General features: G+C 46.0%; 1 protein-coding gene across 1 annotated transcript in view; it reads left to right on the top strand.

Moving 5' to 3' along the window:
• Positions 1 to 16,296: 16,296 nt before the first annotated feature.
• Positions 16,297 to 22,188, top strand: part of COL15A1 (collagen type XV alpha 1 chain) — a 118,193-nt gene continuing 112,301 nt past the window's right edge. The window contains exons 1-2 of the mRNA XM_012554375.2: positions 16,297 to 16,307; positions 16,388 to 16,473. Coding sequence (XP_012409829.1) covers positions 16,297 to 16,307; positions 16,388 to 16,473 — 97 coding nt within the window. The remainder of the gene's footprint in view (positions 16,308 to 16,387; positions 16,474 to 22,188) is intronic.

Below are 22,188 nucleotides of genomic sequence, written 5' to 3'. Positions count from 1 at the left end.
AGCCAGTGCCCTTTCCTCCACACCAAACTGCCTGAAGACTTTAACTCCAGACCACTGTCTGGTCAAGGCTCTGAAGATGAATGAAATCTCAGATTCATCAAAGTATAAAGTAGTAGCTGTCATTTACTGAGTACTTTTGGAATACCAAGATCCAGAGCTGGGACTAGGGTGTGGTGAGTGAGGCATCTAGGACGTAAAATTTAAGGAGGCACTTGCGTGACCCCAGGCGTCTCACTGACTTCACCCTGGTCCCGGCCTTGCAGAGCACTGTGCTAAACACTTGACCTGCAGTAGCTCCCTTAATCCTCAGAACAACCCTATGACGGTAGGTGATATGTTATTCCTATTTTACATATGAGGAGACAGAGGCTCAGAGAGGTAAAGTGACTTGCCCAAGGTCACATAGGTAATAAGTGGTAGAGCTGACATTTGAACCGAAGTCTGTTCACATTTGGTTTGGGCTCTTAACCTCTAAATCAGTGGTTCCCAACTGTATTGTGAATCAGAATCACCTAGAAGGCTGGTTAAAACTCAGCTTGCTGGGCCACAACCCAGAGTTTCTGATCCAGTAGGTCTGTGGTGCAAGTGATGTTGGTGCTGCTGGTCAGGGGAAGACGCTTTGAGAACCACTGCACTATGCTATACTTCCTCTCCCACAGTCCTTATTCATCACATCTTGGAAGCATGAAGATTCAAGACTGTGGTAGGCTAAATAATGGTCCTGCAAAAGATATTCATGTCCTAAAACCCGAAGCCTGTGAAAGTTACCTTACATGGCAAAAGGGACTTTGCAGATGTGATCAAGTTAAGGATCTTGAAATAGGATGATTGTTAAAAAAAAAACAACAAAAAACAAACCCATTGCCATCAAGTCGATTCTGACTCATAGTGACCCTATAGGACAGAGTAGAACTGCCCCATAGTGTTTCCAAGGAGCACCTGGTGGATTCGAACTGCAAACCTTTTGGTTAGTAGGCACAGCTCTTAACCACTACGCCACCAGGGTTTCAACAATTACCCAGTGGGCCCTAAATACATTCATGTGTATCCTTATGAGAGGGAGGCGGAGAGAGATTGGACACACACAGAAGAAGACAATGTGACCATGGAGGCAAAGTCAGAGTGATATGGCCACAAGCCAAGTGTCATGGTTTGAATTATGTCCCCCAAAAAATGCGTGTATCAATTTGGCTGAGCCCTGATTCCCAGAATTGTGTGGCTGGCCTTCATTTTGTGATGGTAATTTTATGTTAAAGAGGGTTAGGGTGAGATTGTAACATCACCTTTACCCAGCTCACATCCCTGATCCAATGTAAAGGGAGTTTCCCTGGGGTGTGGCCTGCACCACCTTTTATCTCTCAAGAGTTAAAAGGGAAGGGAAGCAAGCACAGAGTTGGGCACCTCATGCCATCAAGAAAGCAGTGCCAGGAGCAGAGCGCGTCCTTTGGACCTGGGGTTCCTGTGCAGAGAAGCTCCTAGTCTGGGAAACACTGATGAGAAGAAGGTCAAGGGAGAGAGAAAGCCTTCCCCTGGAGCTGACACCCTGAATTTGGACTTTTAGCTACTTTACTGTGGGGAAATAAACTTCTCTTTGTTAAAAACATCCACTTGTGGTATTTCTGTTATAGCAACACTAGATAACTAAGACACCAAGGAATGCCGGCAGCCACCAGAAGCTCAAAGAGGCAAGAAACAGATATTTCCCTACAGCTTCTGGAGGGAGCTAGGCATTGCTAATACCTCGATTTCAGCCCAATGAAATGGATTTTGGACTTCTGGCCTACAGAACTGTGAGAGAATAAATTTTCCGTTAAGTCACCAAGTTTGTGGTAATTTGTTACAGCAGTCGTTGGAAACTAATACAGTAACTAAAGAGAGAATTGGAAGGCTCTGCCAGATCCCTCTGGCTTGTGAAGAGTATGAAAGCACCAATTTCCCAGGACCAGAGGGAGAGTTTACAGTGTCACCCCTGCAAGTGCTGGCACCCCAACCCCATTCCACAACACCTCATGCGGAATCAATGAGCAGTTAGGAGTCCAACTGGAGGATGAAGTGACCAGTAGTAAGCAGACCTCTGTGGGAACATATTCATCTGAAAAGAATGCCTGACATTTATTCTGAAAGGCATCTTTCTATAGACCCTCAATTGTTGTAGTGCAAAATGGTATTTTTTTCTATATATTTTTGATTATCTTTCAAATGTTTTCTAATTTATTCTTAGGCATCGGTATCAGAGGACATGGTACATCAAAATCTTAAAGCTTTTGAATAAAGGCCATAGCAAAATAACACAGAGGAAAGAAAAACTAACATAGAGCTAATTCAACATGTTACAAAAAGCAGACTTAAACCAGGCTTGGCAAATCTCCAAGTGTTAAACATGTGACAACATTCCAGAGTTGACCCTAGTGTCTGAAGGGTTAAATTTTTTTTAATCTCCTAAATCTTTGGTCCCTAAGACTCCCCACCTCCCCATTCATCTGCACTTTGCTCTAAAGTACAATAAGGAAAAGGCTGATTTAATTCATTCAATTGATCTTTATCAGGAGTATCACAAAGCTTTGGGGGCAGGCATTCTCAGTCCTGGCTGCACACTGGGATTACTTGGGGGGCTTCTAAGAATCCCCTTGCCCAGGCCACACCCAAGGCCAGTCATATCAGAATCTCTAGGGGCGGCACCAGGCATCAGTATTTTTGAAAGCCTCCCAGGCAGGGACGGATTAACCAGTAAGCACAGTATGCACCAGTTTACATTAAGCAAGGTATGCAAGGGCTTACTTGTGTTTACTTACTAATCTGTAGTGAATTTCACATGGGTTTCACCACATCCCCACGTCTCCACTGCCTTCCAGGCCCTGATCCTCTGCTCTTTCTCCAGGGACTATACCTGAAAACAACTTTTAGGAATCCTGAATATCCCCTCCTGGAGTAAGCTGCTTCCTTAGAATATGGAGACAGCTGCTGCCAGGGGCACTTCTGTTTATTGAAGGCCTTCTAGATGCCAGCCTGGTGTCATACGTGTAGTCATCCTATGAGACAGGCATCACTGTCTTTATTTGTAGAGAGCACACTGACATTCAGAGAGATGAAGTGGAGTGAGACTGTGGGACTCCCACAGATGAATGATTTTACGAATTCTGCACATATTGGCAAGATGGTTTCTCATTGTTGTACCAACTTACACCACCACCACCAATGCACACACGAACTCTGTCTCCTCATTTTTCTCTGTATTGGGTCATGGTGTTCTCACCGTCCCCAACCTGCAGTATTTTTTTCTAACATAATGTATATAAAATTGTGCTGTGGTAGATTAAAGATGATCACAGATCCTTTTGCTTCCTGTTCTATTGAGAACCTGTTGCCTTGAGTCAATTCCGACTCATAGCAACCCTACAGGACAGAGTAGAACTGCCTCATAGCATTTCCAAGGAGCGGCTTGTGGATTCGAACTGCCAACCTTTTGGTTAGCGGTCATAGCTCTTAACCACTGTGCCACCAGGGCTCCTTTCTGTTAAGAGGTGGAGTCTAATTTCCATCCTTTTGAATCTGGGCTGCCTTTAGTGATTTGCTTGACCAACAGTATGTGGCAGGAGTGATGGCCTGGGACTCCCGAGGCTAAGTTGTAAGAAACCTTGTAGTTTCTGCCTAAGTCCCTCCAAATCCTTGCTCTGGGGGATGCCAGCTACTGTCTGAGACGTCTGACCACCCTAAGGAGACGACCATGCTGGGGAGGCCAGGTGGAGGAGCCCCGCCTGCCAGCCTCCCCACCCAGGTGTCAGACCTGTGAGTGAAGCCACCTTGGCTCCCCTCAGCCCATTTGGCGGCTGAGTACAATTGAGTGCCCTCAGATACCACGAGGAATGAAGGAATGACTCAGCTGAGCCTTGCCTAAACCATGAAATACAATCAACTGATGGTTGTTTTAAGCCTCTAAGTTTTAGAGTAATTTGTTATGCAACAATAGGTAATTGGAACAGGTGCCTTTATGTCGCTTTGATTTGCATTTGCATTTTTCCAGGTATTTGGATTTGTGATTTTTTTTTTTCCAGTTAGTAGCCTTTGCCTATTGGCCTTACTTTGTTCCTGGATGGGACTTTGACTCTGCATTCTCGCACTTACATAACAAGTCTGGGAGCCTGCAGGGCTAACTCCCATATCACTGGGGGAAGGTGCTCCTACCCAGGTGATTTCTACTTGAATGACCCCGGAGGTTCTTTCCAACTCTCAGAGTTCATGTCTCTAAGTGTCCTAGATGATGGGGTGGGAAAAGGAGATTTGCCTTTTGAACACTACATCCATATGCAATTGATCATGGCTTGTTGTTGTGTGCAATCGAGTCAATTCTGGCTCACAGCGACCCTATAGGACAGAGTAGAATTGCCCTATAGCATTTTCAAGCCTGTAAATCTTTACAGAAGCAGACTGCCACATCTTTCTCCTGTGGAGTGCGACCTTTGGGTTAACAGCTGAGTGTTTAACCACTGTGCCGCCCGAGTTCCTTGGTAAAGATTATAGCCTAGGAAACCCTATATGGCAGTTCTACTCTGTCCTATAGGGTCTCAGTGAGTCAGAATTGACTCGATGACAATGTTTTTTTTTTTTAATCTTTGCTGGAGCTGATCGCCAGGTCTTTGCTCCCACAGAGCCACTGGTGGGTTCAAACCGACAACCTTTTGGTTAGCAGCCAAGTGCTTAAACATTGCACCACCAGGGCTCCTTGATCATATCTTATTGAGCACTACAAATTAAAGAAATGCAGAGAGACAGCTAAGGATCATTTCAATGCTCCTCCACAAGAAGTGCCTTTTAAGTGGATCCATAGCAACCAGAAAACACAGAAATAAGAGAATCCTTAAGCCCTGAATGGTTTCTGCAGTCATATAATTTTTTTTGTCCGTTGAACAAAAATGCATTTTTATATTTTCTTTTTGCATATACTTTGTATTTGTTTCATAACACATGAAAGCATTCTAAAGACACTTAATCATTGAGAGGCAGATTCTCAATTTACCCTAACTTTCGCTAATGGTGTTTCTTCCTGCTTAAAGGATCTATTGTTATTTGTTTTGTTTTTGAGGGAGTTGAACTTTTTCAAAAAGGTAGAGCTATAATAACATTAGAGAACTTAGAAAACAAGGTAAAAATCCACAAGCCTACCACTGTGACATAGTGACAACCATACTTTTTATAGTCTCTTTATGTTTTTACAAATAATGTGTGGGCAAATATTTTCCTGAAAACTTTCAACTAGTATTTCTATCATAAGCATTTTCCACGATTCTTCATAAACTTCATACTCATAATTTTAAATAACTATAGAATATTTCTTCAATGTCCATACCATAATTTACTTAACCACCTCGCCCCTTTTTTGAATATCTGGGCTACTTCCAGTTTTTCAATAAGCAACTCTTTGATGAATATTTTTCTGCATATGGCCTTTTCCATATTTCAGGGTATTTTCTTAGGCTGGTTTCCCAGAAAGGGATTATTGAGTCAAAGTGTATGAACATTTTTATGGCTTCAAAACATCTTTTGAAGAAGGTAGGTGTTCCATTTCATGAGGTTCCTGAACATAAAAGAGGAAATTTTGCTTCAAAAAGTCCCTTGTAACACATGTATGTTAAAATTTGGGAAATGAGCCATTCCGATAATTTTCCTAAGTATTGAAAGCTTGCCTTTTAAGTTAAAATAATATAAAAAGTCACTTATTTTGTGTTTTTAATGACAATCTTTTTTGGAATTTTTTACAATTTCTAACTTTTCTAAAAAGAATCCACAAAGCACAAGTTAACCTTTTCTTGATGACTCATGTGATTGGGATAACCAGCAATCGTTTCCCTGCACTTAATACCCAGATGCTTTCAGGAATTTCTGAGGTGGGGGAGGCTACCTGCTCCTGCATACAATGGCCCCAGACTAGGGTTCTACCCTCACTGCTTCAGCAATGGACAACTGTTTGCCTCTCTTTGGGCAGCTGGTTTTGGGAGACAGAGGAGGAATAGTTTAGCACCACAGAAGTCATGAGGGCTTTCACTCCAGCCCTGAGATTTTTTAAATAAAGTAGTGTGGGTGAGAACAGACAGGTGATTCTTATAGTAAGATTAATTCCATATTCCCTTCTAGTAAGGCTGATTCAAAGAGCTTTGAAATTGTCACATTCTAACATGGGTCGTGACCTATTTGTGGGTCATGAAATCTGTTTAATGGGTCTCCACCAGCATCTTTTTTAATAAAATGGAACAGAACTATTTTGAAAATATCTGAACATATTGCATGTAATAAAGGCAAGTATTGTTACATGAGATGTTTGTTTTAGATGTGTGTGTTTACGGATCGTAAAACCAAAGATCTTGGTCCAAAAAGTTTGAAAGCCACAGTCTGCTAGTATTTCTCAGTGGGGTACGATTGGCATTTTTGGTGGAATATTTCTTTGCTGTGTAGAACTGCAGTGTGGAATTTAGCATCACTGGCCCCTGTCTGCCAAATGCCAGTAGCACCCCCATTCATTGTGATGAGAGAAACTCCCTCCAACATTTCCAAATGCCCCCTAATGGTGATACTGATCATTTGGGAACTGTTGAACCTATTCTTGTTCTGTGTCATGGAGTCGAATCCAATTCATAGTAACCCCATAGGACAATGTAGAACTGCCCCATAGGGTTTTCTAGGCTGTAATCTTTACCAGAGAAATTGCCAGGTCTTTTCTCCCATGGAGCCGCTGATGGGTTCCAACTACCGACCCTTTGGTTAGCAGCTGAGCGCTTAACCATTGCCACCAGAGCTCCTCCATTGAACCTATAGGGTTGGAGAAAGAGGAAGCTACAACCTGTCACTGGTCTAAGTGACTATTCTTGCTGCTTGGTGATGGTGTCCAGGATATGTAGCTCCAGCAGAGCTGGTTTGCAAGAGCCAGTGGGCAGGGGACAGTGTGGTAGATAAGAGGGGAGAGAGAGGCTGAGCTTTTTGTCAGCTGTACCAAGGGCCACTCTCAGAGGCAAGGTATGGCCCTGGCATTTGGGGACATCGGGCCTCAATCGGTGATAAAACTCCTATCACTTTGGCCATATTTCATGTCCTGTCCTCTCTGGCTTATTATTGTAAGGACATATTTATCAACTCTCACTCTCCTTGAGACAAAAATAGCAGTTAAATTTAGTACTTCCCTATTTTCCATACATATTGGGGAAGTGACAGTCAGGGTCAGGTGTATTGATGAAGAGTCTGTGGGTGGATGGAAGGCAGGCGAGCCCACAAGTGTGGAATTTTGCTCACATCACATCACATCACAGGCCCCCTTCTCTAGTCAATGATATCTAGGGGATTCTCTACCTCAGCAGGCTTCTCATTTCTTTAAATATGAGCAGAGCCTCTGATTGGATTGGGTTTGGGATTAGATGGAAGATCCCGTCTAGTTCTGGGCTGTGTTCACTCCAAAATCTTGAATTCTAGAGGCCTTAACTTAGTAGAACACATTTTCTCTTGCTCTTTCAAGGGTGTGGTGAATGGGAAAATCCATCCAAGAGAGGTCTTGGCAGTCTGCCTGAGCTGGTAACTGCAAATGAATCATTGTAGGTGTTATATTTGAAACGGGAAAGTGTCCTAATGCAAGAAAAGCCAAGACAGCGTCTGGGAACCAGGTGCCATAGACATAGGGACATGAAACTTCAGTGTTCAAAAGAAGGACCAGGGGAACTTCTTAAAATTCCAATTCCCAGGACCTACCTGAAGAAAGTCTGATTTAGTAGGTCTTGGGCAGAGACTGGGAATCTGCACTTTTAATACTTTCCTCACAAAGTGATTCTGCTGCAGGTTAAGAAACATTAGTCTGGTCTGTGACTGACCAATGCTGTTTGGTAGAGTAATAGTTTCTATGGAGACACTTAGAGGAGCGTGTGGAGACTTTGAGACATATTGCAAGAATGAGGCATTCGGTTCCAGTTATCCTTCTGATTTGTAATGGTCTTGACTCTGAATGTGTGGAGGAACTGGGAGGAGGCAGAGATTATATCTCAATTCCAAAGGACAAAGAGGATCTCACCTGACGTCTGACATACAAGCAGTATAAAAAACCCATTGCTGTCAAGTTGATTCCAACTTACAGCGACCCTGTAGGATAGAGTATAACTGCCCTATAGGGTTTCCAGGGCTGTAATCTTTACTGAAGCAGACTGCCACATCTTTCTCCCATGGAGTGGCTGGTGGGTTCAAACCACTGACCTTTTGGTTGGCAGCTGAGCGTTTAACCACTGCGCCACCAGGGCTCCATGAGCAGTATCAAATCAATCACCAAACCCATTGCCATTGAGTTGATGCTGACTCATAGCAACCTTGTAGGACAGAGTAGAACTGCCCTGTAGGTCTTCCAACGCTGTAAATCTTTAGAGAAGCAGACTGCTCTTCTTTCTCGAAGGAGTGGCTGGTGGGTTTGGACTGCCAACCTTTCAGTTAGCAGTCAACCGCTTAACGATTATGCCACCAGGGCTCCCAAGAGTAGTATAAACGAAAAAAAAAAAACCACCAAACCCGTCACCATCAAGTGGATTCTGACTCACAGCTACCCTATAGGATGGAGTGGAACTGCCCCATAGAGTTTCCAAAGAACACCTGGTGGATTTGAACTGCCGACCTTTGGATTAGCAGCCATAGTTCTTAACCACTACACTACCAGGGTTTCCGTGAGCAGTATAGGGTATCCAAAATTAGAGCATACGGAATTAAATCCAGGGCCTGCCCCCTTACTGGTTGTGTGACCTTATGTAAATTATCTAATCTCTCTGTGCCTCAAGTTTCCCATGAACTGAAAAAGCAGTCATAATAATATAGAGGTGCTGAATGCATCAAATTAAATAATGCAGGTACACAGCACTCACTAAGCATTTTTATTTTGTATTATTATTTAATACCTCTGTCTGTATAGAGGAGCCCTGGTGGTGCAGTGGTTAAGTTGTTGGCCACTAACCAAAAGGTCAGTGGTTCAAACCTACTGGCTGCTCCACAGGAGAAAGATGTGGTAATCTGCTTCCACAAAGATTTACAGTCTTGGAAACCCTATGGGGCAGTTCTACTCTGTCCTACAGGGTCAATATGAGTCGGAATTGACTTGACAGCAGTGGGTTTGGTTTCTTTCATATCTGTATAACCAAACCAAACCTGTTGCCGTCGAGTTGATTCCAATTCATAGCGACCCTATATCTGTACAGTACAAGAAAAGGCCCAGACTTATAACCATGAAAGTCCAGCTAGAAAAGTTCTCAGAGATGCTGGAGTCTAGCCTCCACTCATGTCCAGAGAAAGGGAGGCCCCAGGACCACAGCTAATCCACAGCTAAGCCAGAGCCAAGTGTCCTGACTCTTAGTCCAGTGCTCCTCTCTCTGCCTTTTAGGACTTCTGCCCAGCTCCTCTACACATCCATACTGAGGGCTCAGTGTTGGTCTCCGCAGCTAGCATTCAGCAATGTCAGTAGCTAGATCTGCTGTGCAGGGATGGGGCCTATGCTGTTGGGCCTTTGCTTAGCATTTACCACTGCCATCATTGTCACTCTGTTTAAGGCTCCAGTGGGTCAGCCCTGGGGTAGCCAAGGAGAGGGTCTAGCTGACATCCACAGGGTGAGTCATCCCATCCACCTGGCTGTTGAATGTCTCCTCTAGGGTGGAGAACATTGTGAGATACAAAGATCAGCCCCTTCCCATAGGTCAATATACATAGCTCTTCTCTAGATCTCCTTGTCCCTGACCATCCAGTCTTACCTTTCAGGCTCCTGGCCAACATTCAAGACATTTGCCACTGCTCAGACATCTGTGTATATCTGTAACTCAGACCACTTCTCCCACCTTCAACATGATTGACCATGTGTACTGCTCATAGTTCTACCGATTGGAAGGAATTCTTCTCATGATCATCCTTCGGGCCAACCATGGGCAACAGTCCATTTCCAGCTAGCATCAACAGATCACGCTGACTTATCTGGGGAAAAACCTGAGTTGTTTTCTTTTCTGTTTGTTGGTTGTAGGAAACCACCCATGAGGCTGTAAGTATGAGTTGAGGGAGGGGTGTTTGTACAAAGAGGTAGGTGACATGGGAATCTGGGCTACTTGTGCTTTCCAGACCTACTTAGGTCTGATCTCACACACAGACACATTACACATTTATACTTACCTTCTGTCATAATGCTTACATTAGCCACTTGATCTGTGGGGTTTGGTAACAAAGGTCAAGTGGAAATCCTTGAAATTACCTCTCCTTCCCCACATCAAGATAGTAAATAAGCAGCAATACCATTTCCCAGGAGATATTTCAGAGATTGGAGCCACTACCAAGATTTAGAGGGTATGTGGGTGGTTTGCTCCATCATATTCCCATAAATTCACTTGGATGGCCCCTGCAAGAGCGAAATGGACTGTGGTGGATGATAGTGGATTACCATTAATCTGACCAGATGGTAGCCTCAATTGCAGCTGCCATGCCAGATGTGGTATCTTTACTGGAAGATATCAACACAGCCTTTGGCACTTGGGATGCAAGATGATCTGGAGAACGCAATTTCAATCCTTATCAGTAAGGAAGAGCAAAAGCAATTCACTTTCACATGGCAAGTAGTAAACAGTAGTACATGTTTAGTATCTTGCTCCAGGGCTATGTTAACTCTCCTATTCTCTGTTACAATGCAGTCCACAGGGACCTCAATCATCCTGACATGTCACAGACTATAACGTTTATCCCCATATTGGTGACATCATGCTAACTGAACCTGGTGAGCAGGAAGTGACAGGTACCCTAGGTACCTTGTTAAGATACGTAAGTACCAGAAGGTGAGAGAGAAACTCCACCACTTGCCTAATCCTGGGTTGCTCAGAGAGCACTGTCTGAGGCAAAGTCTTACAGATCTCTATTTTATTAGGGAGTACAATCCTAGGGAGCAGAAATGAGGAAAAGAGGAGTGGGGGAAAGAAGGAGGAAGACCCAATAAGAGGCATTAAGTATAAAGCATAAGTGATTGCTCAGCCTTGTGAGACCATCTCCTGAGAGACCAGGACAATCCACCTGGGAGAGAAAGCTGCGAATGATTTCTTTTCTGGTTTCCATTGGTTAAAATTTTTCCCACAGGATGTTATTCCCACTGCACTTCCAGGTTGCTCATGCATGGGTGCTGAGAGGATCACTCAGGGCGCCACACCACGGCATCAACAGGGAAGCCCTGGGGCAGGAAGCAAGAGGTGTTCAATGAGGGCATGAGGCAAGGGGATGTGAGTGGCACCTGTTTGAAGTTGGTGAAAGTCCAGGTAGGGCTGGTCATCACTAAGAGGCTTGGGGCTGGAACAAGTGGCCAAAGACGCTGGGGACAGGTGAAGCCAAACAAACCTGAAGTGGCTGTCTTAATTTGGATTCCTCCAGAAGTAGACCCTGAGGCAAGGATTCTAGCCAGAGCAGAAATGCTGGAAGTGAAACAGGAAAGGGAAGGCAGCTAATAAAGGGCGAATGCACAGCACGCTGTGGGCAACTGGAGCTTAATCCTGCTGGGGAGCTCTGGGTGCAAGTGTAGAACACGATCCTGAGAGTTCCCACCACATGGGTAAGGGTGCTGAGGTTCTTATCCACCAGCTCCTGTCAGTCAATTGTTGACAGCTCCTCGGGGTTGTGGGGAGGCAGTGACAGCATTAATTCCTCAGCACTTCCAGCCGGCAGGCTCCAGCAGCCAGAGAAAGCCCTCAGGTAAGGGGATACAGGTGCTGGCAACTGGAAGACAGCCACCACGTAGATAAATTATACAGGCAGAGAGGACATGAATGGGATACTGACAGTGGCACATAAGGACATCAGATACACCCTCCCTCCTTTTTTTCTTGTCTTTCTCCCTCTTGGATTGTCAGATTCTCAAACTCGGCTTTCTCTATTATACTAAATAAATCAGCTTTTCTCAGCTCTTGGCCTCCCCAACCACAATGAGGTGCCCATCAGAACAAAAAGGTCTTCCTTGGAATGCAGTTTTAAACCGGCATTATTTTCTCTTGATTACCCAAAAGGCAATTATCTTCTTTGGTTATTCTGGTAAAATCTTTTCCAATCAGCTGGTTAAGTCTACTTCGCTTTTTCTGCTCGTTAAATCAAATGAAGATGCAAACTTTGGGTACCTCTTGTGAATATTCTCCTCACAACTCCAAAAAGAAATTCTACCACCCGCCTGTCAGTTTGTCATACTGTGGCAGCTTGCATGTTGCTGTGATGCTGGAAGCTATGCCACTGGTATTTCAAATACCAGCAGGGTCACCTATGGTGGACAGGTTTCAGCAGAGCTTCCAGACTAAGACACTAGGAAGAAACATCTGACGATCTACTTCTGAAAATTAGCCAATGAGAACCCTATGGAACACAGAATATTGTCCAAGACTTTGACTTGCTTACTTTGGATGTGTCATCAGGAGGGACGGATCGCTGGGGAAAGACGGCATGTTTGGTGAAGTGGAGGGCCACTAAAGGTGAGGGAATCTCTTGATGAGAAGGATTGATACCATGGCCACAGTGATGGACTCAAACATACCAATGATCATGAAGATGGCACAGAACCAGGCAAGGTTTCATTCTGTTATAAATAAAGTCTCCATGAGTCAGAGCTAACTTAGTGGAGACTAACACCAACAACTGAAGAAACTGAGGTCCAGAATGATGTGTCCTATACACTGGTAACTTCTTCCCAAATCCAAGTTTAGGATGCTTCTGACTGATTTTTGTGCCCCTTCCAGCTGCTTGAGACAGTCTGGAAAGTGCTTTTGGATACTGAGTTTCTGGAACACTTGGATGGATTATAAGAAAATGGAACAGCCTATGAATTTAGTCGAGTTCTGGAAGAGCAGGGACATGAGATCCCTAAGTCTCCACACGTCCCAATCTTGTAGATTGTACTGAAGCTGTGGTAAACAATTTAGATCAGCTTGGGTAAGACATGAAGCTTCCTCTTGGCTTTTTCTCCAACTTCACATTGAATGGAAGGAAATCGCTTAAGCCCTCAAAACACAGTCTGGCAGGAGGTGAAATGCCTTGCTTGGCTTCCTGCCCTCATCCTCCCACACTCACAGCTGGGACCATTTGGTCCTGAGACCCTCCCTATCCTCCGTCAGTCTGAGTTCACAATTCCCACCTCGAGGCCAAACTCCAAAACGAAAGCCCTTATTTCACCTGGCTTCCCAGGTGGAAAAGGCACAAATTTAACAACATTAATGTGCACCTATTTCCAATCATTTTAGGGGAGAAATGTGCTTTGGGGAATTGCATCTTCAGATTCCAGTGAATCATCAGATACTTATACAGAACCAATAAAATAAGAACATCACCACCACCGATAATAGAAGCTAACATTCAATGAGCGTTTGTCCTCCACTCTTACTGTTGTTGGGTGCCGTTGAGTTGATTTTTGACTCATAGTGACCGCATATGATAGAGTAGAACTGCCCCCATCGGGTTTTCTAGGCTGTAATCTTTACAGGAGCAGATCACCAGGTCTTTCTCCCGTGGAGAGGCGGTGGGTTCAAATCGCCAACCTTTCTGTTCGCAGCCGAGCGCTTAACCATTGCACCATCAGGGCTCCTTTGTCCTGTACTAAACACTCTGATAAATGCTTTATATTTCAGTAGTACCTTGAATCCTCCCAACAACCCAGGAGGAAAGAACCTTTGTCATCCCCACTTTACAGCTGAGGTTGAGTAAATTGCCTAAGTTTCACATGGCTTATAAATAACAGAGCCAGGATTTAACCCAGGCGTTGTGACCTGAGAGCCCATACTTGTAATTCCTACCTTCTCTGCTACCTGTTACCCAGGTCAGGATCATTACTCTCATTACATAGATGGAGAATTAAAAAAAAAAATGAGACAAAGGCATGATTTGCCTTTGCAAATCACTTCACAGTCAGGGCCAGAACTGGGACTGGAACCCAGGCTCCTGATGCTCAGAGCTCCCACTGCCTGAACTCCACAAACCCTTTCTTTCATGGTCGAGGGGTCCATGTCTCCAGTGCAATTTTGCTCTGGGGAGTAGGGAGCAAGTCTAATCCTTTCGTTCACGGACAGGCAGTATGGCTCAGTGGTGAAGAGCATGGGTGGTCTCACCTGTCATGCACTAGCCTGGGCACATTGTTAATCTCAGGTTCTTCACCAGTAAAATAGGGGTCATTAGTGTACCACCCTTACAGGGCTGTTGTGAGAATAAATGAGATGATGCATTTGGCACAGGGCCTGGCACCTAATCAGCACTCAACAAATGTTAGCTGCTGTATTAGTTTCCCACGGGTGCTGTAACAAATTATCACAACTTGGTGGCTTAAAACAACACACATTTATTCTCTTATAGTCCGGAAGGCCAGAAGTCCAAAATCTGTTTCACTGGGCTGAAATCAAGATAGCAGCAAGGCTACACTCCCTCCAGAGGCTCTAGGGGAGAATCCATTCCTTGCCTCTTCCAGCTTCTGGTAGCTGCCAGCAGTCCTTGGCTTATGGCTGCAGCACTCCAGTCTCTACCTCCATCACGCTGCCTTCTCCTCCTGTGTATGTCAAATCTCCATCGGCCTCCCTCTTATAAGGGCCCAACCACCCTGATAATCTAGGATAATCTCCTCATTTTAAGATCTTTAATTTAATCACATCTGCAAAGTCTTTTTTTTTTTTTTTTTTTTGCCATATAAAGTAACATTCACAGGTTCTAGAGATTGAGACATGGATATCTTTTGAGGGGTTATTATTCAGTCTGCTATGGCTACCATACCCATCCAATCCCATTCTCCCCTGCAGGGCTAACTCAAATTACCTTTTCACTTAACTTGTGGTTACTTGACATCTAGAGATACTTAATGAAAACCAGAACTGACCATGGAGCAACAGGCCTCTATATTGACTTAGTGCCTCAGGAAAAGAGACCCCTGGGATGGGCCTGGCTTCAGAACTGTCCAAGTCTTAGTGGACTTTGGCAGTGTCTTTTCTTGCTCAAACATCTTACGCTCTTATGCCTGGTACAAATGACAATGATAAAAAGCCACCATTTGAAGGCTCCCTAAGTGCGAGGCCCTGAGCCAGGCTCTATCCAGGTGGGATAATCTGCCCACACCTCCCCACCACACACTGTAGGGAGGGTTTTGGGAGCTGAGACTGGTTCATCTCCCTCCACCCCTCGCAGTGCCTGGCCATGTGTCTTACCCAAGAAAGACTGTTCTTTCATTCATCAAATATTTATTCGGCATCTTCTATTAAAAAAACAAACCCGTTGCCATGACCTTATAGAACAGACTAGAACTGACCCATAGGGTTTCCAAGGCTGTAATCTTTAGGAAAGCAGACTACCACATCTTTCTCCCGAGGAGCAGCTGGAGGGTTCCATTCTACCGACGTTTCGGCTAGCAGCCCAACGCTTTAATCACTGCGCCACCAGGACTCTTCATCTCCTGCTACCAAGTACTATTTTAGGCAGAGGACAAAACTCTTGCCCTAGCGGAGCTTACATTTTAGTGAAGTGGGCAGGTATAGAGAGGAAAGCCCTGGAATTAGATTTGTAAAAGAAAAAAAAGTTTTTTTTTGTTGTTTTTTTTTGCTGCATTTAGTTACATGTATCCCTTATGCCCTCCAAATGGGGCCACTCCTGGGCATTCAAGTGGGTTCATGGGTCAGTCGTGCCGGGTGGGACACTGCAGCCAAGAGATCAGTCCAGCTGTGTGACCTTGGGACATTCACTGCACCTCTCTGAACCTCAGTTTCCTTATCCATCAAATAGCGGAATCACAGTGATTCCAGCCTCCCAGGGCTGAGAAGGTTCCGTGGGACGGTGGGAGAGAGAGCGCTATGTCCGCGGGGCAGCCCCAGCAGAGACAGACGTGATGGCGGACGGAGCCCGGTGCCGTTAGCCCAAATGAGCGCGGACGCGGGCTTTCCTCGAAGGTTACGTAAGATCGCTTGGGGTGGGGGCAGCGGAGGGGGAGCGCGCGCCCGTCGAGGAGAAAAGGGGCGTGGGGAGGCGCCCGGCGCGGCCGGGATACCCGGGGCGTGAATGCACCGTCGCTGCTCGAGGTGGGGCGCAGCGCGCGCGGAGCGCAGGGCGCGGCGGAGTCGGGTTTCAGAGCGCGGGTGGCTCAGGGCGTGGGCTGCGAGCCGGGACCCTGCTCGCCGCCGCTGCGGACCGCCGCCTTTGTTCCCTGCAGGAAGGGCGAGCGCGGCGGCCAGGCTCAGCACCGCTCATCTTCCGCGGAGCTCGGCGCCTCAGCCCCGGCCCAGCTCGGCTCGCTGTGCGCCTTCGGGAGCTCCGCAGACCCGCGAGATGGCGCCAAGGTAGGAATCGCTTCCCCGCGTCCCGGGCCCCTCAGCCTTCCCGCCCGCCTCAACTTCTCTTCCTGGGCTACTTCTTGTAGGAGGAACCGGCAGTGCTGGCGCTTGCTCTTGCTGCTCTCCGTCTCCGCGCTTCTCTCCGCTGTCACTCGGACCCGCGCCTTGACAGGTAAGCGACCCGACCTGGGGGATGGCACCGGCTGTCTGCGCTCCTGGAGAAGTTGGTCTTAGCGGCGGGCGCGGCTGCGGTGCGCGCCTCGTTCCTGAACATAAAAGGGAGTCCTCGCCACTCCGTGCGCACTAGCGGTTCTGCTGGCGGCCTCCCCGGGGCGCTGCCGGGGTTTGAGCCGCGAATGGGGGTCCCAGGACAACCGGAGCGGTAGAATGCTGTCTGGGCACCCGGGGTCGGGGTGTCTGAATTGGGTGCAGCCCTGCCAATCTTGGGCAGGAATGGAGTTAAGAAATGCAGTGATAGCGCCAGCGGCTCCACGGGGACAGTTAGCTCTAGCGCACTCAGAGTCTGTATTCAGGTCGTATGCGCTGGCTGGCAGGTTTGGGGTGACGGCGGGTCTGCTGCATAACCGATACACAGGTGCGGAAGCATGACCGCCAGTTGGGACACCTGGCGCCTTTGCCGCGCAAAATATAACGGGACCAAATTACTAAGATGTCTTACTTAGCGCCGAGTTATCTAGGAGATGACATCCGTCGTGAGCAGTGGCACGATGGGTGATAGGAAGAGGTGTGGGCTGGGAGGCTGGGCATCCGGGTCCCTTCTGCTCTGTAGGCCTCAATTTCCCAACTGGGTCCCAGAGGTGGCTGGATGAATAGTGGGGTCTGAGTTAAAATCGGTCTGGGTTAAGATGTCGGGCTGCCTGGGTTTGAATTGTGGCTAAGTTCGGTGACCTTGGCAAGGGATTCCACCTCTCTGTGCCTCAGTTTCCTCATCTGAAAAGGGGGAAGAATCGGATAACACTACCTCCTAGGGGTGCTGTGAAGATTAAAGGAGAGGTTAGAAATAACGTGCCTTCCACTCTCTTGGCACATGGCACAAAATAAGTGATAGAAATTATGGCTTGATCCTTGCAGTACCTGTTGGTTAGAAAGCAGTACAGGTATTTTTACAGAAGAGGGCACTGAGTTGAGACAGGCTTAGGAAATGGCCCCTCCGGGAGCCAGAGCAGAACCCAGGTCTCTAGGCTCCAGTCCCTGCTCAGCCCTCTCCCCTGTGCAGTTTGCAGAAGCTCTGCTGCTCTCCACACAGTAACCTCTGACCCCCTTTTGGATTTAGGAGATTAGTACACAGATTCAATAGAATAAAGGTGTGGGGAGACCGAGACCACAACCTCTGGTCCCCTGAAGGAAACTGAGGATTGAGTGGGCAGCCTCAGTTAACTCTTTGTGTGCCTGAGGAAACCCGAATGCCCAGACCATTGTCTTCTCAGGAGCAAGACCCAAAAGCGATGACAGCTTTTCCTGCCAGAGCGTCCAGCCTGGCATTTCTTGCAGATCAGAGGACAGCTGGAATATAGTTTTGGCTTCTCAGCACCATGGCCCATATTGAACGTTAGAATTTTGCATGTGATACCAGGCACCGCCAACTCAGCAGCAGAGGGCAGCTTTGGGTTTCCTCTCTCTGAAGGGGACCAGGGTTCTGGGGAAAGAACCTTTGGTGTTTCTTCCCTATCCCCTGCCTTTGTAGGCTGGACACCTCGATGTCAGGTCAGCACTGTTATTCCTAATGCAGAGGCCGTCCTGTTCCCATCCATAAAGTAAAATGGGAGGGCCAGGAAACCCTCAGGAGTCCTTGCTGTTAACCATTCTATTACACAATTAGAGGAGCTTCCCAGAAGAGAGCACAGATTCTGTAGTCAGCTACATGATATCCAAAAAATAGCAAAACCACAGGCATTGAGAGCTGGGTTCCATCACCGACTTCCTTTGTGAGTTTAGATGAGTCACTTTTCCCATTCTGAGCTTCGGTTTTTCCATCCATTAAATGGGGAGGCAGGATTCACTAATCTCAATAGTCCTTCTAGTTTAAAACACTGGGAAACAAAACAAAGCAACATTTATCTAGTTTGAGGTTTGATTATTCTATATATTTCAACAAATTCATACTGGGTGCTGACTCCAAGCCAGCCCTTGTGCTGGCTCCTGGGGGTACAGAGAGGATTGGAGCATATCTCTGCCCTGTGGGGCTCATAGTTCAGGGGCAGAAAGACAGTCACAATCATAATGCAGATTTTCTGGAACTCTTCTGATCTAATATCCAGCATGTCCTGGGTTCAGCCAACCCCATGTTCCCACACCACTCTGCTTGAAGAGACCCTTGACACTGGGGTGTCCCCCACAAGGCCCTTCGTGCCCCAGATGGGTCGGGACTGAGCTGGATGACAGCATCGCCCCTTCTTTTCCCTGGTAAAGTTTCAGTCTCACTGGAATACCTGCTATTTTAGAAGATAAGGGGGCTGTTGTGGGGTGGGGAATGGTGGTGTCACAAGTAATTTGTTCCTGATAATAAAGTGTTGATATGTGCAAATTATTTACTTTTCTTTAAAACTTTTTATGGGGAGATATAGCATACATTCATAAATGTGCACACAGAAAGTATAGCCAATGATTTATCATAAAGCAAACATCTGTGTATTCCAGGTCAAGAAATAACTCCCTCAGAAGCCCCTTTGCAGTGATTTTTCCCTCTCTTCTCCCCAAAGATAACCACCACCTTGACTTTTAGTAATCACATTCTTGGTTTTTAAAAAAACTTTACTTCCTAAGCATGTATTCTCAAATACAGGTAGTCCCGACTGAACAATGTATTTGAGTTACAGCGAACGCACTCACCACTGTCGTTTTTTTTTTTAACCTCGTATCATTAGTAATATGTACTGCATACAATGTTGCAGCATGTAATTTGCTGATGTTACCATTCTCAGATGTTCACTCGAAGATGTTCAAAGATTGAATTTATAAAGATACTGATAATAAAAGGCAATAATAATGAAAACTAAAAAAAAAGTATTCTACTTACGTCAGAACTGACTTAGGACATGAGTCGTTGGAACGGAACTCTGTCATAAGTCGGGCACTACCTGTACTAAAGTTTAGTTTTGCTTATTTTGAACTTCATATGTGTAGGATGTATTCTTTTGTATGACTTCTTTCTCTGAATGTTAAGTTTTTGAGATTCATCCATGCTGTTGCATATGGCTGTCATTAGTTCACTTTGGTTGCTGTATAATATTCCACTGGAGGAATATACCATACGTTATTTTTCCATTCTTCCCCAGCAGCATTAGAGTTGCTTCCATTTTTGGCTAACGTAACAGAGTAGCTCTGAACAGTGTTGTCCATGTCTCTGCACGCACACGTGCACGCATTTCTGTCGGTTCTAGGAGTAGAGAGCTGGGCCATAGGGTATGCAGATCTTCCACGTGAGTAGACAACGCCAGCATGTCTTCCAATCTGGTTGTACCAATGTACCTGGCCACCAGCCTGGTAGGAGAGTCCCCATTCCTTCACATGCTTGAAAGCACTTGGTTTTGTCACTGAGCTTAATTTCAGCCTTTCTAATGGGTGCCTGTTCAGAACCTTACTGTTGTCTTCATTTGCGTTTTCATGATTGTTAATTAAGTTGATCACCTTTTCACATGTTTATTGGCCATTTGGATATCCTGATTTACTTTTTAAAAATATGGATCAGGTTCAGAATTTCCCTCTGATAATGTCACTCTTGCTCACTGGCAGTCTGATGTGCTGTCCTGAGCGAGGGAAAAGTGGGTAGAGCCATGCCTGAGATTTTGCATCGCCAGCATCCCGCCTTATCTATGCCCCGGCCTGTAATGAGCTACTTTTGCTCACATACCATTAAAAGTTGTGATGAATATAAATGATTGGAGCGTTTGAATTTCTTGCTAACGTTTTGGTTTTATCTATAGTTGAGAATGCTTTTGGGTAGCATCATGTCACACAGGTGTGTTCCACAGCAGAGTGAAGGCTGAAACCTTCTGCCACGCTGAACCACTCACAGCTCCCTGCATAGATTGCCTTGCCTTGCGTATAGGTCCTGGGTGGTAAAATGGTTTGCACTTATCTATTCACCTAAAGGTTGATGGTTTGAATCCACAGAGAGGCATACCGGAAAAAAGGCCTGGCAACATGCTTCCATAAAGATCACAGCCAAGAAAACCCTATGGAGCAGTTCTACCCTGTAACACATGGGGTTCCCATGAGTCGGCATCAGCTTGACAGCAGTGGGTTTTGCCTTTGCATAAGGTGTGTGCTAGTTCCCCTGTGTAGAGTAGCCTTTCTCATCCTTTCACCTTCTCTTTAAGGCTTAATCCTACCTCTCAGTTTAAATGCCATCTCTCCCAGATTGCCTTTCCTGGATCTGTCCAGCTGAGCTCTCTTGCTACTAAACTTCCACAGCTCTTCGTCTGTCTCTCCAGGCACCAGCCACTGTCCCCCCTGTTCTGTCACTATCTGTTCATGTGGCTCTGTTTCCCATGGGAGCACCTTGAGGAGGATATGAGTCATGCCTCATTTGTCTCCATCTCCCCCAGGACAATTATCCAGAGCAGGCCACTTGGGCTTTTACCATTTTGTCATGATTATAAACAACACTGCTGGGAACATCTTTAGACAAATAGCCTTTGTTTTCTTTTCGAGTTATTTCCGTTGCCTGTATTCCTCAATGGACTTTCCCGGTAAAAGAACAGGATGAGTTGGATGGCCCTTATCTGCTAACCAAAGGTTGGCAGTTCGAATCCACCAGCCGCTGCTTGGAAACCCTATGAGGCAGTTCTACTCTGTCCTGTAGGGTTGCTATGAGTTGGAATCTACTCAACAGCAATGAGTGTGGCTTTTTTTTTTTTAATCATACATTTAGATGGATCTTTTTTAGACACAAATTCAGTCATGCCACTGCCTAGTTTAATTGCCCTTCTGTTGTGCCTGGGGTGGAGTCATACTCCTTGCTGTGGAAGGCACTCTGTGGTCTGAGCTCTGCAGGCCTCCTGGCCTTCACTCACACTGAAACTGCTTGACCTGGGCCCACACTGAACCACCGGCAGGTTGCTAAATGAGACGGGCAATGTCACACATCTGTGTCTTTGCACAGGCCAGTGCCTTCCTGAGAATGCCTTTCCCGTCATCCCTTGGCAAACCCTCACTCATCCTTAAAGATTCCGCTCTGGGAAGTCCTCTCTCCTCTGCCAGGCACAGTAAAACCTACAAAAGCCAGAACCTGTGTAAGGCAGAAACCTGTCAGAGAAGGACAACTAAAATATTTTCCACTAAAATGAGTAATAGAAAAGTGGTAAGACTGCACCCTGTCAAAGGCAGAAAGCTTGTGAGACCTGGAAAAACAAGGCAGTCCTGTTAAATTCCAGCTGTCACAGGTTTCACCATGTATTGAGTGTCTCTCCTCGGGGCTAACACTGTGCATTATCCATCACTCAGCCACAGAGCACCTCAGACTGTACTACAATTGTCAATGACTTAGCTGTCTCCTACTTCACAGAAAAGTCCACAAGGCAGGGACTGGGACTTGTCTAACTCTGAATCCCAGACCCTGGTGCAAAGTGGGCACGCAGTAAACCTTTTCAATGAATCAAAGGAGGCGTGAATGGATAGGTCCAGTCTGTGGTCTCGACAGAATAGCCAATTTACCGTGTCCTCGGTGGTGTGTAAGTCACCCTGTTTCTTCCACAGCGCTGCCAACTGTGGGAATGGCCAGGGCTGAGTAAGCAGCGTACAGTATGGGGCTTTAATTTTCTTTCTTTTAGTGGCTGCTTAGGTGGGAATTTACACTAATGTTACTCTTCTTTTTATGTTTATTTCATTACATCTAATTTTAGAAACACCCCACCCATCTTATTCC

The sequence above is a fragment of the Trichechus manatus genome, unplaced genomic scaffold (assembly GCF_000243295.1).
Source record: "Trichechus manatus latirostris isolate Lorelei unplaced genomic scaffold, TriManLat1.0 scaffold00016, whole genome shotgun sequence".
NCBI lineage: Eukaryota > Metazoa > Chordata > Mammalia > Sirenia > Trichechidae > Trichechus > Trichechus manatus.
This window is presented reverse-complemented; position numbering and strand designations above follow the sequence as displayed.